Raw genomic sequence first — 23,084 nt, 5'->3', positions numbered from 1 at the left:
CAATGTATAATTTTGGCCCAAAGTATGAAAATCTTCTCCAAGCTACTTCTAATATCACTTTCGAGAAGTGAAGATGTTGAAATTATTATAGGAAAAATTGCATTTTTTTAAGTGTACTTAATTTATGGGTCGGGATATTATCATTTAGTTGTTATGTTAGATACAAAATTGAGCGTATAATCATAGACAAAAAGAAATAAATATTTATCTTGGTAACCTCTGTTTAAAAATTATCATTGAAAAATGAGATTTTACAAAATAACGTGTAAAAAGTGCTACATTGTTTTGAAACACATTCATACATTTTTTAATAACAAAACAAACGTGTTCATCAGGATTTGTTGAGAGGATAGCAGGCTTTACCAGCCTTCTTGTGCTCTATGCTACACCCTTAAACGTGTTCATCAATCGTTTATTGATTTAAAATTAAAACATTTTGAGCACTAATGTGGCATTGTAGCATTTAACAGCTGTCGTAGTTCTTCATGAATTGGTTTTTTGTCACTATATTACTCATTGATAGTTATGGCTACTTCGTTCAGGACCAGAAAGCTATCTTTAGACAAATTTACCTGAAACAAGTTTTATTTTAAGTTAACTTAGTAACAGTTAAGTAAATTAAGTGTTCTTATTTTGTCAGAGTTACAATATTTTAGGATTGAATGATTATGAAACCTTAAAAAAATTGTTTTGCATGATTTCCATACTAATCCAAATAAAATTTCAATTATACCTCTCGGAAAATCCCAAAAGTAAGCTTAACTGGGCACACAAAGGCAAATTACATGAAACAATTGAGCAGCTACTTACTACAAATAAAAATGAAATAAGCAGTGTCAGCAAACTAACACCAATGAATAAAAAACCCTTTAAGATGTGAAATTCTTAAAAAGAATAGTTAGACTGGAATTTTACCACTTGAATTGAGCTTCGTGCGGCCGTGCTACTATATCTCTCTCAAAGCAGAGCCTTGTCTCACTCTCTCACTCAGTCAGCTGACTTGGCCGCACCCGCGATAGTCTACCTAGCGATCGCCGAGGGAACTATCCAAAATTCAAATGTTCCCAGACTGAATTTTTAACAAAGGCATTGTGCTTCTTAAAGGGTTTGTATTCATTGCAAACACATACTGGGTTTGTATTCATTGCAAACACATACTTTCTCCCATTATCCTGAAAAAAATGTAACATCCTACAGTTAAGGGGAGTGACTGTGATTTTTTAAGGAGAAAATTACAAAAATTGCATTAAACTTTGAACCATTAACTTTACAGTTGGTTCTGCAAGTTTGTTCAGGCTTAAGAGAACAATAACACAGTAAATTTTTATCAAAATCGTTATAGCCGTTTTTGTGTAAATCCCATTTTCTGTTATTTTATGGTTCTTGAATAAAAAACACCTATTAACAATCAACTTTTCAAAAAACGCCTAGATAGATACTATGGATTAGACCCCACATACCAAATTTCATCAAAATGAGAAAAGTTTTGTTCAAGCCCCCAGTAATATTTTAAATAACAAACTCACTATCATTAAAAATGAACTTAAAAAAAAGGACCGTGCTTTCCGTTTGGAATAATAAATACTTAAGTCATTTAAACAATGCTTAAACATCCACCATTTTGTAATGGAAAGAGACACAAAACTTTAGTTTCACTTTTCTAGCTGACTTTTTAGAAGTGTAAAAAAGAGTGTGGCTCAGAGTGGTTATACAGAGTGAAAAATACAAATTATACTAATATTGCAAAATAAATAAACCTTGTGATTGTAAGAGTCGGATATATTCAGTAAAAACTGTTTTTCTCTCTTCTTCTGTAATGCCATTGGAGCCACCTATAAAGTATGAGTTTATAGTGAATATAGGAATAACTATATCTTCATATGCTCCGAGGGTTTTTCAACTAGGATATGCATTGCACAACGTCCAATGATATAAGTCAGGGTCACGATGTCCAAAATATAAATTTTGAGCTGTTTCACGTACAATATAAAATTAAAGTAGCAGTTGCACCACGTCCAAAGATAGTTGCACGATGTCCAATAGCACAGCGCTGTACCTCTACGTCCAGTGTGCCTGCACACTGTGAGTACTGTTTCACTGTCTGTAATAAATACTAACCTAACCTAACTTAGCCTAATATAACCTTGCTCCGTATGCAGGAGCTCTGGACGTAGTGCAACAGCGCTGAGCTATTGGACACTGTGCAACTGGCAGCGGCTTTAGACACTACTGTTAAGTTTTTAAGAGTATAAAGTGCCCTGTTGCACGCCGACCCATCCCATGACGTTGAAAGCTTGTAGAAAGACTATGTTTCTTGCAGTGACTGTACTTTTGGACATCGTGAAACAGCTCAAAAACTATATTTTGAACGTCTTGACACTGACTTATATCATTGGACTTAGTGACATTTGGACGTTGTGCAACTCTCCCTCCAATCCAACTATGTATAGGTATTACAAGTGGACTTTTTATTATTTTTATATGTTCACTCACAGTAATAATGTGTTGATTTTATAAATATGTTGGTTTTTTAAGCAATTCTTTAATTAAAGCAAAACAAAGAAACTAAACTACATCGGAGAGAACAACGATTAAATAAAATATTTTCAACAAAAAAGTTATGTATCCAACAAAAGTAGGAATTTAAGGGTCCAACATTCAAAGAGGAGATACATTTTGTAAATAATTTTAATGTCTTATGACTTTCGTACACATATATATTATTTCTAACAGTACAATTCTTATTGTTTCATAATTCATTCACTAAATACGTTGACTCATACACCACAAAACACAAATCTCTTTTAAGTTACAACTAGCACTGTTCTTTGGTCATACAGTATTTTTAAATTACTGCCATTACACCACTTTAATTGCAAAGCACTGATATGCTAAGATTTATTAAATTAAAGCTAACCACATTCACTTCTAGCTTTGGCAACAATAAAACAAATGAATCAGTAATTAATCAATTAAAAGCTTTGGGTAGAAATATTTTTATGAAGTTGAACTTCATAGGTCAAAAAGATTGTTCAAAACTTTTGAGAACATATAAAAGAAGAAAGCTGAATGATTAAAGTCAAGTGTTGAAGAGATAAAACTGTAGAAATTTGAATAAAATATTTTGAAAGGCATTGAAAATATTGATAGTAGATTATTTAAGACAGAGAGTGGAAGAAAGATAGAATTGTGAGAAGTACTTAATTATTTAAAATATAGCACACAAGGGGGTTATAGCTTGAAGGGGAGAATAGCATCCACTAAAGCTGCTTTTAGCAAAACAAAAATATGGCAAATAAGCTAAACCAAAAAGATAAAAATTAATATTACTTGATCTAAAATGGTACAGATCAAATGCCAATACTAAAATAGGTTTAGATTACCTGTTTGCTGTCAAAATGATCCTTGTAGTACGACGATTACAGCTGTTTCGTACTTTCTTTAAAAAACAGGAAACAGCTGTAGTCATCGTACTACCATTAAGTATTGTTTTGACAGCAAACAGGTAATCTAAACCTGTATTAATTCATTCAGACGATCCAGAGGCCATTCCATCATGAAAAAGCCAATAAATCAAATAGGTTAGGACCTATACGTAAAATATCCACAGTGATGTTGGCGTATATCTGGATAATGTTAAAATTATTACCAATTTACAGTAATGATAAGCCCTTCGATTCAATTGAACTGTTATCCTCTGATAAGTTAGTGTTAAGAAATGCGTCTAAGATTGTAAAAAGCCTAAAGTTAAGAGCGACTGTTGACGATTTGAGCGGCAGTTTGTTGTACGGTGTCTGCGACTGTCTCCTCCGAGTCAGGGCCAGAACTGTGCTGGGGATAGCTTGATCGAGGGCCTGGAAACCAAACTCACCTCCATTTACGATCTTAACAATTTGGTTAGCAGAATTTACTCAATATATGTATATTTGTTTAATGTTATAGTATTTTTAAACATTTAATATTCTAGGATAAATTAAGTCTCAGTTTATAACAATTTGTTATGCTTAAAACATTGCCTGAAGTGATGGAAACCAAGTTTAAAAGCCTCGGAAAAATACTTACAACTTATTTTAAAACATTTGTTTTGAATACTTTCAAAAAATTTCTTCTTGAAAGCCCCCAAAGAGGGGTAAAACATTAAATTAATTGTGTGCTTTAAGTTGCCTGCAAAACCTGCACGTCTTTTGTTTTATGGAAGATAGTTGTGTATCCATTTCTTCTGTACTAATGGAAAAACTAAAGATCAGTCCAACAACTTTTCAATCTGTTCTGTCTTTGTTCCCAAGCCAAGTACTATTCCTTATAAAAACTACGCCTGGTTAATTTTATACCTAGTGTCAGCCTAGGTCTCCATTTCAACAAACCTAACAGTGTTTGAAATTGTACAATTTCAAAATAGATTTGAGATGTAAATGGGCTTTACAATATGCACACAGGAGAAATTGATAAATTTAATCAAAACCATTCTTTTAAAATAGAGAGTATAGTCGTCACCGCATCAAGATCTGTTTTCATCATAGTGGGTAAATAACCTTCTAATCGTTCCAAAATTAGACCACATAATTTTAGGTCATACAAAGTCATCATAAATGTTTAAATTTCTGTTTGCAAATATATCTTTAGATATCCTGTGATTAGTAGAGGTTTCATAATGCACTGAAACAATTTTTAGGTTAGCAAACCGAAAATGTACAATAACTTTTTTGTTTCCTATTTTAAGTTACCCCAAAATGATGATTTTGCTGTCAATTCAGAGAATTAAAAATGGCTGCTTTCCGGACAGTATGATGAAAATATATTTTTTAAATAAAAATATTGTAAACAATAGGCCTAATGTACATAAAAATTTTCCGTGGTTGGGAAAAAATCAGGAACATCTCTCGTGGTCGTGGCAAAATCATGGGTTATTACTGTGGTTGTGGTAAAATCATGAATTTTTGACCATGCAATCATTGAACATGTGCTGCAATCTAAAATCAAGCAGCTTACACTTTTGTAATATATATATGAGACGACCAGAGCTTAGCCCAAAAATTATTTCTGGTTACAACAAAAATTATTTCTGGTTACACTTGGACGTTGACTGTTAGTCATTTCTGGTTACACTTGGACGTTGACTGTTAGTCAACTTTTTTTTCCTTCTTTTTTTTAAATTGTGTATACAGGCAATTTTAATTTAGTGATGAGTATCCAACAAAACAAGAAAAACATTGTTAATCAACTGCTAGCCTGTTCCAAATTTTGGGAACCTGCAGACCCCTAGTAGTATCCTGCCTAAAATTCATAATGTGGCTCTAATTGAAAAAGTCTTATTTCGGCACATCAACAAACTTAGGCCTTATTGATTTTTATAAAATATATCGAATCTGAACCAATCCTAAAAATATTTCAAACAAACGAATGAAAAAGGGGAAGTATTCCTTATAGTGTTATTCTTAGGTTGTCGAAAAAACATACCGGAATGAATTATTCCTTATAGCTCAGCATTAGGTGGGCTGAATTAATTTTAGAAAATACAAATAAATTTGATTCAAGGAGACTTTACTTTTTTATATTTTTTGTAAAATAAATATATAGACCTAGTGTACAGAGTAAGGCATAGATAAACATTTACAAAAACTTGAAAGTTTAATTGATCCAAAATTGATCAACTTATACACATTTGGTTGATAATTTAGGACATCACATCTTTTTAGTTTTACAATGTTACTTTTAGACATTTTTAACATAGAGAGTCAAAATTAAATCAACAAAATTACACATGCATTGGAACTGGAATAAGGAGCAGCTACATAAATAATAACAGTGATTGAATTATACAGTTTATTAACAACTTCATATAAATTTCTGTCAAACTACCAGCAGCTTATGAAAATGAAATGCAATTAACAGAGGATACATAACAAAATAAAACAAATTGAACAATACACTTCCCTAACAACATAATTATTACTCAATCAGAACCTCTCCCGCAATGGCACAGGGCCGATAACAGACTTTGATATCAGGAGTGAATAACAAAGGAATTTCAGTTCACTGTTTCACTGTAGGCACTGATAACTGACTGCTACTTACACAACTACGAGAATAGTGTTTAAATTACTTCTTACTTTTAAGTTTATTACTGAGGTCGTCGAAAGCGGGATCACTGATGTTCAGCATGAGGGCGGAACCACTGAGGTATACCTTGTTCTGAGAGTTGGCGATCTGTAAACAAAACCTTATGTTGATGGATCCATTCAATATGTTCTCCTATCTGACTTGATTGCTTAGCGTACAGAGAAACAGCGAGGCACTTAATAGACTCAATAGTCAATATTGAATACTATATCACAATAGTGAAGTCATGTGTAGCCTTGTTACTGACTAAGCACCGCCTTCTTCTACACAAACAATGTGATAAAATAAAAGAGGTTGAGTCAGCCGTCAAAACAATAAAACTCTTGCACAGCCCTGCTGTTAAACAAACTAAATTTTAAGTGTTAAATGTGTAGTAATCTACACAATACAGTTATTTGTGAAACTAGTGGGCAAAGGCAGTTTGCACTCGTGTTACACATTATATTTGTCGTACAGTTACTATAAATCATATAATTAATTAGTCTTTCAAACATTGTAAAACACGTTTTTAGGTTAGGTTAAATCCAAACATGGAACGAAATGGGAAACGCTGCACCAGGTGATCATAGTCTTATCTTTTAGTGTTGCTAACTTATTTTCAAGCGTACACGGATTACGTGCATAATAAAAGCACGCTGTTTTGTGTTGTTTGATTGGAATACTGGTGTACATCAAAGTAAAAACTGTGTGCCAAAGTAACGCTTTCTGTACTATAATCTGTGCAAAGAAGCCCACTTTGTCAGGTTACTGTAGGAAAATAGTTATTTGTGTAACTAGTGAGCAAAGTGGCACTTTGCTGCACACGAGAGCAACGTTTACTTTGGAATGATCTCGAGTGCAGCAAACGCCTTTTGCACTCATGTTACACATTATATTTTTCCTACAGTCACTATAAAGCATATAAATAATTAGCCTTTCAAACACTATACAACACGTTTTTAGGTTCAGCTGGCAACACAAATAGGTGCCCTAGAGAAAGTAGTCGCCGGTCCGTATCACTCCGCTATTTTTTCCTCGGCAAGCAATGTGCTCCACGACTTGAGAAAATAGTTCCGTATGTTTTTGTAATTTGAAGTGGTTTCCGCGCCTAGAAAAAATGCTTTAAAGGTATTTTCTTGTTCATTAACATCGTAGGAATGTTTTAAAAATGTTTAAAAGAAAAGTTCAGAAATACCGAAACTATAAACAAGAAATGACATGTTAAATCGTAGTTATAATAGTCAATCAGCTGTTCATAGTATTATTATCTTTAAGTGTTGCCAACCTATTTCCAAGCGTACACGGATTACCTGCATAATAGAACCAAGCTGTTTTGTGTTGTTTCGCTGGAATCCTGATGTGCGCCAAAGTATAAACCATACTACAAAGTATAAACTGTACGACAAAATATAAATATGCAGCAATTAGCAGCTTTCTGTACTATAAACAGTACAAGGAAGCCAACTTTGTAGGGTGACTGTAGGAAAAATATATTTTATTCCTACAGGAGTTAAAAATATAGCCACTGCCCTAGTGTAAGAAGTGTTATAAAAAATTAACAACCTAAACAGTATTAAAATTAACATAAAACCAAAAAATATGGAAATTGTTAAGTTTAAAACACTGAACATTTCATATTCAAGAACAAATTAAAAGTTGTATAATTTGTAATCCATATTCTGATTACTTACAGTTCGTGCGATGCTCTGGGCAGCTCTGATCTTTCGCAGCTTGAGATAACCAGGATTCATGCCGACTGCCTGACCCAAGTGCATAGCAGTTAAGGGAAACTTAAATGTTTAAATACATTGTCTTAGCTGACAACATACAAGAATACAAGAACCGTCGAAGAAAAGAGGTTTTATTTTAACAACAAAATATAATTACATTTTCTTTTGGGACTTGAATGAACAAGTCAACTTACATGGATAATGTAAAACTTTAATTTAGTTAATTGAACTACAGTTTTGCTGCCAAATAGGTAAGTTAGCCTACCGAATATACATCCCATAAACTTCTGCTCTAAGATAGGATAGTTAGGCTCAACTAAAAAAAACACAGCTCTCCTTCCACCACAATTTATTACCTATTACAGTTCATCCTCAAGACTATTCTCCTTCTGCTAAATGCTAATACCATGGTAAATTAGAACATGATCCACCTCAAACTGTAGGTTGTAGGTATATCCTTTTAAGTAAGAGTGGGAACTTTTTTGGGCTGGAATTTTCTCTTTAGTATAATATATTTTTGTAAAAAAATACAACCGACTTCAAACGCTCTAAAAAGAATGAAATAATTCCAATAAAGTACACTTTTGTATTAGGCAAGCTCACGTATTTTAAGTCGGCGCGGCTCTATGATGATTTTTGATACAAAATTGAAAGAGGGTGTCCATATTGCAGGTGACTATCTATAACTAAAGGTGTTAATCTGCATGTCTTTTTCATAGTTATGCGTTAAGTGTTATTTTATTACCGTAATCAGAGATCGGCATTATAGTGGTATTAACGAGTATCTTTGAAAAGATTATAACGCATTTAAATGTTTCTAACTTGGAAAAGTAACGTTTTAATACTAAACTAGCTTCTTTTCCCTACATAATATCAAACTAAATTATTTTCCTATTCATATAGAACATTTGTGCGTGTTATTTTTATAATGCATTTATTCTGAAGTAAACATAAAATACAAGAAATTATTTCCTAATATATAAACAAAACAGTTCATTGTGTTTTTATATATTTATGTTATCCAGCTACAAAAATAAATTATTTCATGATTTTTAGTGACTGTATAATTTTTTATATATTAATTACTTGAGGATTTTTGATAAGCAAAACTGTTTGAAACAATCAAAAGTTCCACATAACAATCATTATTTTGAAACTGCTTGAGTCACCTGTTCAGGTTACATAATCAATGGGTATGAAAATAAACATCTTTAGATATTCCTTAAGAAAGAAAGAGTTTTGTCCATTACATTAGGCCTAATGAAAAACTAATAGTCTTCTATAGATACATTGAAATGTCAGACATCATCGTTTCCTGCAATCGGTGTACTTCTACATTATAAAAAGAAATACAGTAACGTCTCAAGCCTTTTGGAGCAATATGAAAGTTATTCCTCAGCTACCAGCACTAAAAAATCTCTCAAAAGTGGAAAATTGGTCGTTAACACCATAGTACCTTTCGTATAGTACCTTTGAAAAATATGTATTATATGAAAGATTGGTTCAGCTAAAAGTGGTGTAAGTCATGTAGGGGGTTTTGTTTGCTCAAGATATAGCCTAGTCGAAATTGCAAATCATCTTCCTCTAGGACTTTCCGAAGGAGGCATAATAGTATTGATATGTTATAGTAACTGGGTAGAGAATATTAATAAGCATTCCATATCTGCAAATGAAATATGTATATGAAAGATTGGTTCAGCTAAAAGTGGTGCAAGCCATGTAGGTGGTTTTGTTTGATCAAGATATAGTCGAAATTGCAAATCATCTTCCTCTAGGACTTTCCGAAGCAGGCATAATAGTATTGATATGATATAGTAACTGGGTAGATAATATCAATAAACATTCCACATCTGCAAATGCATGTTTAGTAATTAAAATATTTAACACTTTTAAGACAATTGACGATTATGCACTGTCATACTTCTTAGGTCGTGTAAGGAATAATTGTATTTGATTTATATTAAGACCTGTTTTACGAATGCTTTGGTTTTCACAATACACCTTTATTTGTCAATATCATACAGCTATTCACTGAAACATATATGTTTTTGTAAGTCAGAATATTCAATACTAAAAACAGAATTACTGTATACTAGGGGTGTGCGAATAGTGATTTTCAACCTCAAGCCGAGCCGAGCCGAGCTTTTTAAAAAATGTTCGAGCTCGAGCTTTTTCGAGCCGAGCTTTTCCTGTAACCTTGTCTTAATTATTAAACTTTTTTTTCTTAAAAAAGTGCATAATAATAATAATGTTCAGTCAATTTTTAAATTAACACAATGTTATTTTAATATGTTTAAAAACATTGAGAATTGTCAAGACATCAAAATAGTAGATAATCACAATAAGAACTGAACTAAACTAAATGAAGATGCAAGAAATAAAAGGATAATTGAATGCCTGATATGCAGTGCAGACTGAGACAATCAGATTGTCTTTCATAACAGAACAGCAACGCGACCTTGAATGACGACAAAACAACTAGCAAGTCGATTACATATGTATATTGTAACTACTATGAATATTTAATTCTATTTTGTATAAATAAATACAAAATAAATTTAAAAACACGTGATTATTCTTGTTGTTTTCCATGCACAAAATATTTTAGTTTTATGAATCCTATTAATAAAAAAAGAACATGGTTGGTTTGGATCCAAAAAGGTGGAGGGACAAGTTTTACTTATATATTAAAAAATATATAATTGACATATAGAGGAAATAGACCAAAGCACTAGAATTAATAGAATAACACACAAAGTAAACAAGAAATGAAATGCAGAACACGATGATTTAACACTGTCACTCAATTTTGTTATCTAGAAGGGTCGGCGAACTAATCAATAAATAGCCAAAACCAGATTCCTCCCCTTCACACAGTCTCACCGCCCCCCTCCCCCCCCAATCCGGGTGGCCCAACACTTTGTCCTTGAAACACCCTTGCGTCTGAAACAATAAACCCTTACACCCACACCCTCGTTGCTGTTTTGACAACAGGTTTATGAATGCGATTACTATTTTTCATTTCCAGAATTAACTATCAATTATTATTATTTGCAAGATACAAATAGGAAACTACATCACATTATGGTATTCAATGACCCATGTACTATCAAAAATTAATAACTCATTACTTATTTTGATAATAAAAAGCACTCATTACAGCACGCACCACTTATTGATATATATATATAGGCCTATATATATAAAATCCTCAAAGTAACTGTTACTTTATACAAAATAAAATAGGTACAAAATTGTGTGGCCAGTCAAACTTTATAAACAAACATTTTATTCTATAAAATACAGATGGTAAATAGGGGTTGGTTTAAAGGAAATAAAATACAAAACATATTAATTAATTATTTTGATAAACATTAGAAAGGTTATGGGATTGATTGAACTAAAATAACCGCAGGGAAACTTATAAGTAGAAAAGTCGTCAACCACAATCTGTTTAATCAGTACATTGTTAGAGAGAGAGAGAGATAGCAGATAGGGGCGTTTGATAAGGAATCTGAAAAAGTAAACAAACAAGGAACAACGACGACGATACTCGTTTACAGCCTTATTGTCTCGCCCACTACATTTGCACACGTGACCACTTTTTGTTTCCTCCTTATCTTTCACCCGTCCCAAAATAGAATTCCTGAAATAGTTTGTTGGTATAATCTCCCCTCCCACACAAGGCGCAGTGCTCAGTGCGCACTGTAGGTTGCCACGGCAACCGTGTGTCGTCATAGCGACTTAGCCAATCACGCACTCGCACTGCGTTGTATATTACGATACGAATAGTTGTGTTAGAAAGACAACGCGATAGGTGGTAGTTTCCTCAAAATTACGATCGATAATCATTGCGTCTTGACTGAGCTGAGGTTCGTGCTTATCAAGACACAATTATGAAACGGAGGAGAGTAAATTTAAATGAAAGTTCCTTATTTATTAATTTAATTTTTATTTGCTAGTTCAATAAGTATTCGGCTCGAACATTTCGAACTTTTTGAAAATCACGAGCCGAGCCGAATAGCGTCCTATTCGGCTCGAAAAAGCTCGATGTTCGAATACTCGCACACCCCTACTGTATACACAAATCAGGTCAAACGTTAAAATACATTTTTTATAGTAACCAAAACAAAATGCATTTTTCTCAATGTAATTCATTTAGGCTCCATGGCAAGAAATAGTTTATTGATCAATATGAAGCAACTGTTTCAAGAAGAATTGTCTGTAGCTTCATTTAAATGGTTTCAACTAACAGCTGTTGGAATGTTATTATTATTTATTGCCTTCTCTGCACAAATGTAAACAATCTGCACAAATGTAAACAAAATAAATGTTGAATATTTAAGGTTTTCAGAATTTTTCACCGAAACAAATATTATACTTAAACATAATATATAAGGTACCAAATAGAAACTCTCCTGGTTATTTTGATGGTGGAACCACACTGATCGGTAAAAGAATCGCAGAGAAATTGGTGAACATACATAGAAAAAAAAAACATCGCCACAAACAAATTGAGAACCTCCTCCTTTTGTTGGTAGTGGGGAAGTCGGTTAAAAATAGTGTTATTTGTGTTATATGTGTAACACCCTGTTCTGATGAAGGCGTTAGACGCCGCGTTTGACAAACGCGCGTGAGTCAAGTACCTAACCTAGGAACAAATGGGATCGTTCACATGCAAACACGCGCTTGGAACCAACGTCGGTTTAATGAGTACCTAAGTTTGCTGCTACAAGAAAACTAATAAAGTGTTTTTTTAGTAAAATATTGATAGCTTAGTATAAAATGAATAAATTTGCCAAATTAATTTAGATAAGAAATATGAACTCAAAATATATCCATAAACTAGGGATGGTCAAGTCTCGAAATTTCGGGAAATTTTCGGGAAATTTTAAATCTCGTTACACGAGACGAGATTTCTTTTTGGCCGAGATTTTTATCAAGACGAGAATAAAAAAAAAAAAATTAAAATTAAAAACGCCAGCAGAAAGTCAATGCAATACCCGCAATACAGGAGCGTGTTGTAGTTGCGTTTTGTTTGCGAAGGCGTTCTTATTTAATTAATTCTTTAAATGTAAATATTACTTTAATTATTTAAATAATATTACTTTAATAACATTTGAGAAGTTTTGTTAAGTGTAAGCAGTGTGAGGAATGTTTTATTACTATAAAAAGTCAAAACAAGTAACTATTTTATAAAAATTAATATTGCTTTTATTTTATGATTTATTTTATTTTAGGATAAGTCGAACTCTATCCTAACTGATATCACTATGTTTTCTAATCGTAGGCATTTTTAATAAGTTAGGCGTGATTGTATGTTTTGAGGGTCAAAAATGAGAAAAACAAATTTTTACTCCATAAAACCCTCATGGTCCAATCATGCTGGTTCGCAAACTCATTCAAGTTTACCCCGCCTTACACCTTTAAACCAAATTTAATCAAGATCGGACAAATATTACTCAAGTTATCGTGTTCACGGACACATATATAACTCTCTCTCTCTCTAATTTAGACTAATGGTGTCTTTGGCCTCTGGGGAGATCAAAATGAAAAAGTTAATCGGTCCCGGGCCTAGGTCTTACCATGCTACCTACGGTAATAACTACTTCCCTATTGGGAAAATCGCTAAAAGAATGGTATATTAGAAAGGATATCATTTTGGCAGCTTCTGCCTCTCCTTCTGCTTGGAAGATTTTCTGTTGTTTCTCCTGCTTGGCTCTTTCTACGACGAAAACTGCCCTCTGGGCCTCTTGTTGAGCTACCTAAAAATATCAACTTAATTTGTTTCGTTTCATAGAAAGTACTTAAAATTTAAATGTGTAATAATTTCAAAGATTTAAGAACACCACAGTCCAGCTTATCCGATCATTTGGATAATCATGATCTAATCAGGATAGCTAAGTTTTCTGAAATACCCAAGGGTTTCCAGCCGATTTGAAAACTGGGAATTGCACGTGTGATTTTTGGAAATTTGGAATAATTGCCAAGCACCATTAGCGGTGTTCCATTTTAAGGTTGTTTTGTTGTAAGAACCCAATCACGGGTGTTACCAAAATTCCTGTATAGATAATCACAGATTTCTTCAACCTTGAAGCAATATATGGCCATCCACAGTCTAATTTTGTATGAACTTGTACAGAATTTTTGGCTAATTCTAACAGTTTGTTATCAGCAGCATTGTCCAGTCCCAATTACTTTGGATGACTCTCGTGCATACTTTTAAAGGGTGTAACATTAACATTGGTGGGACTAAAAAGGTTGAAATACTCATGAACTATTTCCATTGTCAGTCTAAAGAGTTGATCACTAGGTAAGGGAAACACCAAGTAGTTCTACTACTTAGTGGACGTACTTTGTGTCCAAGGTTCAAGTATTTTATGATAGCCCCATGTATTCAAAGACTTTGTGTACAAGTTTAAAGAACCCATAAAAGGGTTTGTTTTATTTTTAATGGACGTGGTTAAATTACCTGTTTTGATTCAACAGCAGCTGTGTATTCCTTTCCAAAACTCAATTCAGTAATAGAAACATCATCAAGGATAATGTTGAAGTCTTGCGCTCTCTCTATCAGTTCTTGCCTCACTTTGAGCGAAACCTGAAACATTAAATAATGTAGGCTCACAAAACGACAAAATATCAAAAACCTTAACTCGGTGGCATAATCATGTGCTAAAAAACAATTTGCCGATGTGATTCTACCATGATTGTGTAACCATCCTTCCCTGATAAATCATCACACAGATCAGTTGAGGTCTTAGAAGTTTCATTTAAATCATGAAAATACTTTAATCCAATCCTATAAATAGCCTGAGTACCTACCACTATTCCAAAAATCTACCGTACCGATTCCAAACTTAAGTTTAGAAAAATTATTATTTTATGAAATTTTGGTACGGTACCGGTACCTGAAAATTGCTTAGGAGGAATGACTTTTTACAACCAAACACTTAATATTGTATTTAAAAATGCTTTTTAAGCTAAACCATCTAGACATACCCTAATGATTCAATGTCTTGCTTTGTCAAATCACTACGCCTTATGCCACATTGAGCCCTACTTAAGTTCTCTAAAAATCAAAATATATTGTTGAAACTATAATTAACTATAATATTATCATGCAGGAATTTCTACAGAACCCAAGGCCACATACGTGTATACAAGTTTGGTAAAATAAAACTCACCTGCTGTCTCATGGTGATGAGTTGATGAGATGCATTAAATTATATGTAAGTATATTATCATGCAGGAATTTCTACAGGGCCTAAGGCCACATAAGTATACAGGTTTGGCTACAATTGTAGGCCTATAGTAAAATAAAACTCACCTGCTGTCTCATGGTGATGAGTTGAGATGCATTAAATTTGGCAACGACAGACTTGAGGACTTCATTGCAGATGGAAGGCAGCACTTTCTCATCATAGTCTAAACCCAATTGTCTGTACATGTCAGGGAGCTTGGTTGCGTTGGGTCGTGACAGCACTCTCAGTCCGATGGAAACCATCTGCAGATCTTTGGAACCAGTGGGTGACGATATCTTCCTTGGCCTAGACCTGAGGGATAAACATGTACAAAGGTCAATCTAGTAATCAAGTACCTTATTGGTTATTAAATAGTTAATGATGAAAATCAGGACTTTCCAGCTCATGTACTTAAATAAAAATTAATCCCTTTTTTTGATGGTGCAGCATTCCATAACTTGAGAACGAGAGCACCGAATTGCATGATTATTTTTTTGTTGTGTTCCTTAGTGCTTGGGGAAGGTTTTTATGTAAGGATTGCGGAAAAATCATGAAAATCTACCGCAGCTGTGAAGACATTCATTGTTGACTGCCGCGGCCGTGTACACATTATCGTCGTTATCCTTGGTCACGGAAACGTCATTGTCGTCTCCCGCGGTTTCGGAAATGGCATTATCGTCGTCTGCAATCACTACAAAATTATGAACATTTCCCGCGGCAGTGTGGACATCATCATTGACTCCCAAGGTCACGGTTACGTCAACATCGTCGTCCACAATCACAACAAAATTGTGAACATCCTCCGTGGCTGTGTAAACATCAAAGTCTTATGCGACCACGCAAAATTATGATAATTTTTTCTGCGGTCACGAAAACGTTATCGTCGACTAGCGCTATCGCGGATTAATCATGAACATCTCCCATCATGTAGACATCATCATGCTCTATCGCGGTCACGGAAACATGATTGTCATCTTGCACAGTCACGGAAACGTGATCGTTGTCTAGTGCGGCAAAATCATGGAAAATTCCCGACTTTAAGACCATTTGGAAATTCAACTTTCGACTTTTCCATTTTCCCGACTACTAGACATCCAGGTACCTATTTTAAATCTTCAGAATTTTCCCTTTAAAACTATATATGCCATAACTCACATTTTTAAAGTTAACCTAGTAAAAAAATGAGGGGAAAAGGCTTGCAATACAAGGCGTACACTAAAATAATGCAAAACTAAAAACGCCTAATGGCTAAGCTTTGTTTTCTCATTCCAAAAAATAAAAACTGTTGTTTGGTGTTACCGTAGTGCACTAGAACATATAATAACATATCCTCCCTTTTAAAGGCATAGGCTTGCCTTGCCACACTGGAGACTTTCTTGATTTTCCTGGCAGCTTGTGCCAGGAGCCTATCTCGAGAATGCCAATATAATAATGCCTGTGCTCAGACATTAACTCCCTAGGAACCTCAGGCGGGATTCAAACTCGCAATGACCCCTTACCGGGTGAGTTGCTTTGGCCCAAACAACTTAACCTAGTCTTCACCTAGAGCTACTTAGGCTGAAGGCTTCACAGTGACAAGGAGGGTGCTTGTTTATTAATTACTTACTTAAGTTAATGTCAACTTACCTAATGTCATAAATTATTGGATATTGGAACCATGGAATTCTAAAGTGCAGACCCTCAGTGTAGATGTCGTTTTGGACTCCACCAATCCTATTGAAAATTATAGCTCTGTGGCCACCTTCAACTGGAAATAAAAAATATTAGGGAATTTATTCAAGGCCTTTTATTGTATTTAGGCTAAATTCATCTAAAATAGCTAAAATAATACTTATGTAGGAATTTAGCAACTCAAATTAAAATACCATTTAGTATTAGGTAGCTAAGTCTGGGATGCAAGATTTTCAAAAAATAGGCCTAGGCCCTAACTTTAAAGATCACACAATAGCTGTTACCTGTGAAATTCGCCCCTGTTTGACTTCTTAAGTATTACCTAATAAAAGTATTAATTGCCGTACCGGGTTGGGTGGCATTTCGAGTGGCTTTTCAAGGTTACTTCGAAGAACAACATTGGACTTAATAAGCTAGTAGAGCCCTAGGAGAGTACCGATTAAAATTAAAGATGTCTATCTCAATTAGCAAAAGCCTGTAGTTAAGTATATTGGCTCTATTTATGGAAAAAAATCTGCTCAATTTGTCAAGTAGTTTTCACGTTATTGACACACTCCAATCATTTCTATAATATTAGTTCCTTCCACACTTCCTAGTCATTGACTTGATCAGTAGGCTAATGCACTAAATTATTAAGACACTTAAGTTAACTTACTCCGTTCCCCAGACATTATTTTTGGGGCAAACAAACGCAATATTTTTTTAGGCCTAGGCCTATATAAATTTTGGAGGAAAAATAAATTAAAAAAGTACCCAACCAAGAAAAAATAAGTTATTTGTTTATTTAGTTATTTATTTATTTATTTATTCGTACATACGGCAATCGCCATTTTACAAAATATGTTTGATTGGTACTTATGCAGAATATTATTATATACATTTTTCTTTCAAAGCCGCTTACATGCAATAATAACTACTAGATTCAATAATTTAAGTTGATTTAGTTGCAGGTACAATTAATATGACACAGAAATAACACAAAAATGTTTCAAAATTCGGTAACTTAGAACCCTCCAAAGTAAACAAAGACCAAAATCATTCAAGGTTGACTTTATGCGGGTCTTTGGCTGCATAAAATGTTTTGAAGAAAGTTAGCCTAACTTAGATAGGCTAAGATTAGGAAGGTGAATGTTGTAGTAAACCGGTTTGTTAATTTAAATTACCTTTAGGGTAATTATATCGACCTCCGGACCTCACGCGAAATTAAAAATTTCTTTTTTCAAAATGGTCGAAATTTCACGCTGATTTCAAAAATGATTGTCGTTTTTTTCGGAAACGTCCCGTTTTCCCGGAAAATGGGAAAAACGGGAAAAATATTTTTTGCTCAAAACCCATGTTGTGGGTACTCAAATTATGCGGAATTTCCTCCTGGACAAGAATATGTAAATTTTATTACGATCGGACTACTATTAAGTAAAATATCACCGAAAAACGGGAAAACGGGGAATTTTTTTTTGCTCAAAACACATGTTGTGGGTACTCAAATTGTGCGGAATTTCATCCTGAACAAGAATATGTAGTTTTTATTACGATCGCTTTTAAGTAAAACATCACCGGACAGGTTAACTAACCTAACATAACCTAACTTAGGTTTAAATTAGGTTAGGTTAGGTTAGGATAGGTTAGTTTAGGTTAGGTTAGGTTAAGTAAGGTTAGGTTAAGTTAGGTTAGGTTAGGTTAGGTTAAGTAAGGTTAGGTTAAGTTAGGTTAGGTTAGGTTAAGTTAGGTTAGGTCAGGTTAAGTTAGGTTAAGTTAGGTTAGGTTAGGTTGGTTTAGGTTACGTTAAGTTTGGTTAGGTTAGGTTAGCTTAGGTTAGTTTACTTACAATACTTACTTATTCTAACCTAAACTAACCTATCCTAACCTAATCTAAGTTCGTAAGTTAGGTTAGGTTGGGTTGGGTTAGTTAATCAATAACATGAGTATTGTAAGTAAACTAACCTAAACCAACCTAACCTAACCTAACTTAACCTAACCTAACTTAACATAATCTAACTTAACCTAACCTAACCTAAACTAACCTATCCTAACCTAACCTAATCTAAACCTAAGTTAGGTTATGTTACGTTAGTTAACCTGTCCGGTGATGTTTTACTTAAAAGCGATCGGTTAGGATAGGTTAGTTTAGGTTAGGTTAGAATAGGTAAGTATTGTAAGTAAACTAACCGAAGCTAACCTAACCTAACCAAACTTAACCTAACCTAACCTAAACCAACCTAACCTAGCCTAACTTAACCCTAGCAGTGGCCAATGTTAGAAGTGGGGAATGGCCAACCCATTTTGGCGATTTTGCAGACCTTTTTTTGAAAATTCGTAAAAATTCAACCGTACAAGTAAACCTAGCCAACCTCATATTCATTTTGTTCGGAAAGAACAGGAGAATCTAGAAATAGTAATATCATAATGATTTAGACAGTGTATTTTATCGATAAAGTGAAAAAAATAAAAAAATTTGAATTTTTTTTTTGAAATTTTAAAAGCGGCCTTGGTATTTTTTTTCTACGGATTTCTTTATGGGAAATTCATTATATACATTTTGTAGAAAATCTAATTCCCTACATAGAAATATATAACATGTTAGGAAAATATTTTTTTTTATAAGTTTTTGGGGCGAAATATAATGACAAACGGAGAACCGAAAAAATTGAGAACTGTACAGTGTTAGTTTATGTTGTAAAAAGTTCTATAATACATGTGTATACTAATAATGATATATACATGTTTGTAAAGCTAATGAAGTAAGGAATCAAAAAAAGTCATAAAGTTTATGGTAAAAATAATTTTTTACCTATAAACATACGTATATAAAATAATGTTTATATATTTTAGCGATTTCTCGAAAAACAAAATTCACAGTACTTAGTATACAACTTTTGTACCAAATTTTTTTACTTCAAACCAACATAATAATCTTGTAGTGTATTCAATTACCAACATAAAAATGTATAACATGTTAGAAATATTCTTTGTGTAGGTACGTAATAGGGACATAATAATACAATAACCGCAAAACCGCAAATAAGTGTAAACTATAGCCTACAGTGTTTGCTTGTGTTGTGAAACATTATGTAGGCTGATGATATGTAGCCTACATATTTGTAAAGCCAATGAAGTAAGGAATCCAAAAAAGTCATAAGTATGATGGTAAAAAGTTATTTTCACCTATGATTATGTAGGCCTATCAATTTGAGAACGTTTTGAATTTTTTGCGCATTTCGAGAAAATGGAGTGTACAGTATTTAGTAGCCTATATAATTTTTTACCAAATTTTTACACCCAAACCAATATAAACATGTTGTAGTGTCTTCATTTACCTTTATAAAAATGTATAACACCTTGGGTAAATCATTATAACCCCTCTGAATGTCAGAATCGTCATTTTTGGACATGATGCTAACAAAATAGCCTACAGTAGTAGGCCTATTTAGTATAGGCTATAACTTGTTTACAAAATTGTTTACCCCCGAACCATTATAAACATGTTGTAGTGTATTCATTTACCTTTATAAAAATGTATAACACCTTAGGTATATCATTATATAGGTACAACAATCTCTGAATGTCAGAATCGTCATTTTAGGACATGATGCTAACAAAATACAACCTTTTATGAACACTATTCCACACAATTCAGTAATATTTATGCATGAAGATAACTGTTATACACACACACACAACACTTCACTTACACTAACACTACGAACTAATAACATATTTAGTAATAAATCGCGGATAAAACTATTACGGCAACAACACAAACAAACAATGGCAATACAAGACAGCTGACAGACTGTGGCAGTAATGACTCACTTCCGTCGTCTACATCACTGTCTACATGCGAGCATACAGAAATGACCCTGAGTGCAGGGCTGCCACTCTCTGAATCTAAATTTCTTCCTCTTCAAAATGATATACTATATGACTAGTAATAATAACTTTCACTGTATATAATTCGTATTTTCCATACTGTCACCAGACGACTGTTGGCCATTTGTTAGAAATTTCGAAAACAGCTGTTTTCATAAAATCGTACCGATTGTGCAATCAATATTTAGTTATAAATATCACTACCACAATGAAGATAAAATCAATGGCTATCCAGTGGTATCACCCGCAACATCCCAAGACGAAAATTACCCGAGCAGGGTAATGCCAAACAAGACGTGTTTTGCCAGTTCCCAAGTGTCGGCTGCAAAAGTCGTACCGCGCCAAAATTTCATTTGATTTCTAATCGTCGTGACATTGTTATATACCTTCTACAGGGTTTGTTTATGTAATCAAATGAAAGTTCAGAATGTGATCTTTCGAATGGTATATATATTATTCTAATCTGAGTTGATTGTAAGTGTTTTTTTTACCGTTAAAAAAATTTCGGCCCATACCGTAACCAGACGACTTTGGCCATTCTAAGCATCAACGTCATACCGTAACCAGACGACGGTTGGCCACTGCTAGGGTTAACCTGACCTAACCTAACTTAACCTAACCTAACTTAACCTAACCTTACTTAACCTAACCTAACCTAACCTAACCTAACTTAACCTAACCTTACCCTAACCTAACCTAAACTAACCTATCCTAACCTAACCTAAACTAACCTATCCTAACCTAATTTAAACCTAAGTTAGGTTATGTTAGGTTAGTTAACCTGTCCGGTGATGTTTTACTTAAAAGCGATCGTAATAAAAACTACATATTCTTGTTCAGGATGAAATTCCGCACAATTTGAGTACCCACAACATGTGTTTTGAGCAAAAAAAAATTCCCCGTTTTCCCGTTTTTCGGTGATATTTTACTTAATAGTAGTCCGATCGTAATAAAATTTACATATTCTTGTCCAGGAGGAAATTCCGCATAATTTGAGTACCCACAACATGGGTTTTGAGCAAAAAATATTTTTCCCGTTTTTCCCATTTTCCGGGAAAACGGGACGTTTCCGAAAAAAACGACAATCATTTTTGAAATCAGCGTGAAATTTCGACCATTTTGAAAAAAGAAATTTTTAATTTCGCGTGAGGTCCGGAGGTCGATATAATTACCAACTTTAGACCTAAAGACTGTTTTGTGCTTGAAATAATGGGTTAAACAAAGAATTATTTTAAACATGTTTGCATATAAGTTAGGTAGGTCCTGGCCTACTGTATTATTAACATATGTAAACTTACTTAATAGGCTAACCTTGGTAGGCCAATACGGTAGAAGTAGCCTGACTAACTAAAGATATAGCCTAGGCCTAGAGTTCGAACAAGTAGGCTAACTTAAGTAGCCTGTTGAAGTAGGCCTAACTTTTAAGTAAAAATGGAACTGTACCCTAAAAATGAACTAAGTTTAAATAAGATCTAAATTCAATTTGGTAGGGTATCTAGATAAGCTGACATAAATTGAAAGGAAGCCCAGCTAGGTCACAACAGGGCTTGTGATGAAACAATTTTCAGCCTTGGAATAGTGAATTTTTTTCACTTTACAGGTTCGAAACCAAATCAGGCTGTTATAGGCTAGTTTAAATTATTGGTTTATTACCTGTGAACATTGACTAGGCCTAGGCCTAGAGTTCGAACAAGTAGGCTAACTTAAGTAGCCTGTTGAAGTAGGCCTAACTTAAGTAAAAATGGAACTGTACCCTAAAAATGAACTAAGTTTAAATAAGATCTAAATTCAATTTGGTAGGGTATCTAGATAAGCTGACATACATTGAAAGTAAGCCCAGCTAGGTCACAACAGGGCTTGTGATGTAACAATTTTCAGCCTTGGAATAGTGAATTTTTTTAACTTTACAGGAAACCAAATCAGGCTGTTATAGGCTAGTTTAAATTATTGGTTTATTACCTGTGAACATTGACTGACTAACAGCATAAACGGCAGCGCCGGCTGCAGCAAGAACTTTTAGTCCGGTCCCTAAGCCTTTGGGGTTACCTCCAAATTTATTCGCCATATCGTTCAATTTAGATTGAGCCATTTTCGACTAAATATGTTACACTCCAACCAACAAAAACTTGTTATGTGCGTTTTAACTATAATTAATATTTGAACTAAACTTTTAAATCGGTTTAAATGCTTAATTTTCCCATTCCCTAAAACAAGAATGATGCAAGGCTCGACCAAATCGTGATCGTGAAGCACAGACAGACACAGAGAAGAGAAGAGAGAAGAAAACAGAAACCGAAAAGAAAACACAGCATAGGCAAAGCTGTACACATGTAGCTTTTACTCAGTTTCGACAGCTTCAAATCAAATCCAAAAATCAAATTTTATATGTAGGTCAATAAATAATCAATAAGTAATTTATTGGGCCAAACTGACAATACTTCCATTAGACAAGTCAATACAAGAAAAAATAAATTTA

The 23,084-nt window shown here is 33.8% G+C and overlaps 1 protein-coding gene across 3 annotated transcripts; it reads right to left on the bottom strand.

The window, feature by feature from the left end:
* Positions 1 to 400: 400 nt before the first annotated feature.
* LOC128990075 (prohibitin-2-like) lies at positions 401 to 22,862 on the bottom strand. Of its 3 annotated transcripts, XM_054412306.1 has the most exons (9): positions 22,568 to 22,862; positions 16,697 to 16,817; positions 15,157 to 15,382; positions 14,302 to 14,427; positions 13,487 to 13,594; positions 7,791 to 7,868; positions 6,111 to 6,207; positions 1,758 to 1,832; positions 401 to 572 (listed from the first exon to the last, which is right to left on the bottom strand). In XM_054412306.1, the coding sequence occupies exons 1-9, from the start codon at positions 22,695 to 22,697 to the stop codon at positions 559 to 561; spliced, it is 975 nt and encodes a 324-aa protein (XP_054268281.1). In that variant the 5' UTR covers positions 22,698 to 22,862; the 3' UTR covers positions 401 to 558. The 3 variants fall into 3 exon arrangements, with proteins under 3 accessions (XP_054268281.1, XP_054268282.1, XP_054268280.1); XM_054412307.1 differs by lacking the exon at positions 1,758 to 1,832; XM_054412305.1 differs by lacking the exons at positions 401 to 572; positions 1,758 to 1,832 and adding an exon at positions 2,671 to 3,854.
* Between the last annotated feature and the right edge of the window lie 222 nt (positions 22,863 to 23,084).

Source organism: Macrosteles quadrilineatus, unplaced genomic scaffold, assembly GCF_028750875.1.
Source record: "Macrosteles quadrilineatus isolate MER2022 unplaced genomic scaffold, UCM_ALF_1.0 Scaffold_3__2_contigs__length_128488019, whole genome shotgun sequence".
Classification (NCBI taxonomy): domain Eukaryota; kingdom Metazoa; phylum Arthropoda; class Insecta; order Hemiptera; family Cicadellidae; genus Macrosteles; species Macrosteles quadrilineatus.
This window is presented reverse-complemented; position numbering and strand designations above follow the sequence as displayed.

What these genes read in the sequence shown, in the direction of transcription:
- LOC128990075 (XM_054412305.1), bottom strand. Translation starts at nt 22,697, where the DNA reads ATGGCTCAATCTAAATTGAACGATATGGCGAATAAATTTGGAGGTAAC. An exon ending in AGGCAGAAGCTGCCAAAATG is followed by an intron (nt 7,869 to 13,486) that starts ATATCCTTTCTA and finishes ACTGCTATGCAC; the next exon opens with TTGGGTCAGGCAGTCGGCAT. An exon ending in CCCAGAGCATCGCACGAACT is followed by an intron (nt 6,208 to 7,790) that starts GTAAGTAATCAG and finishes TTTTGTTTACAG; the next exon opens with ATCGCCAACTCTCAGAACAA.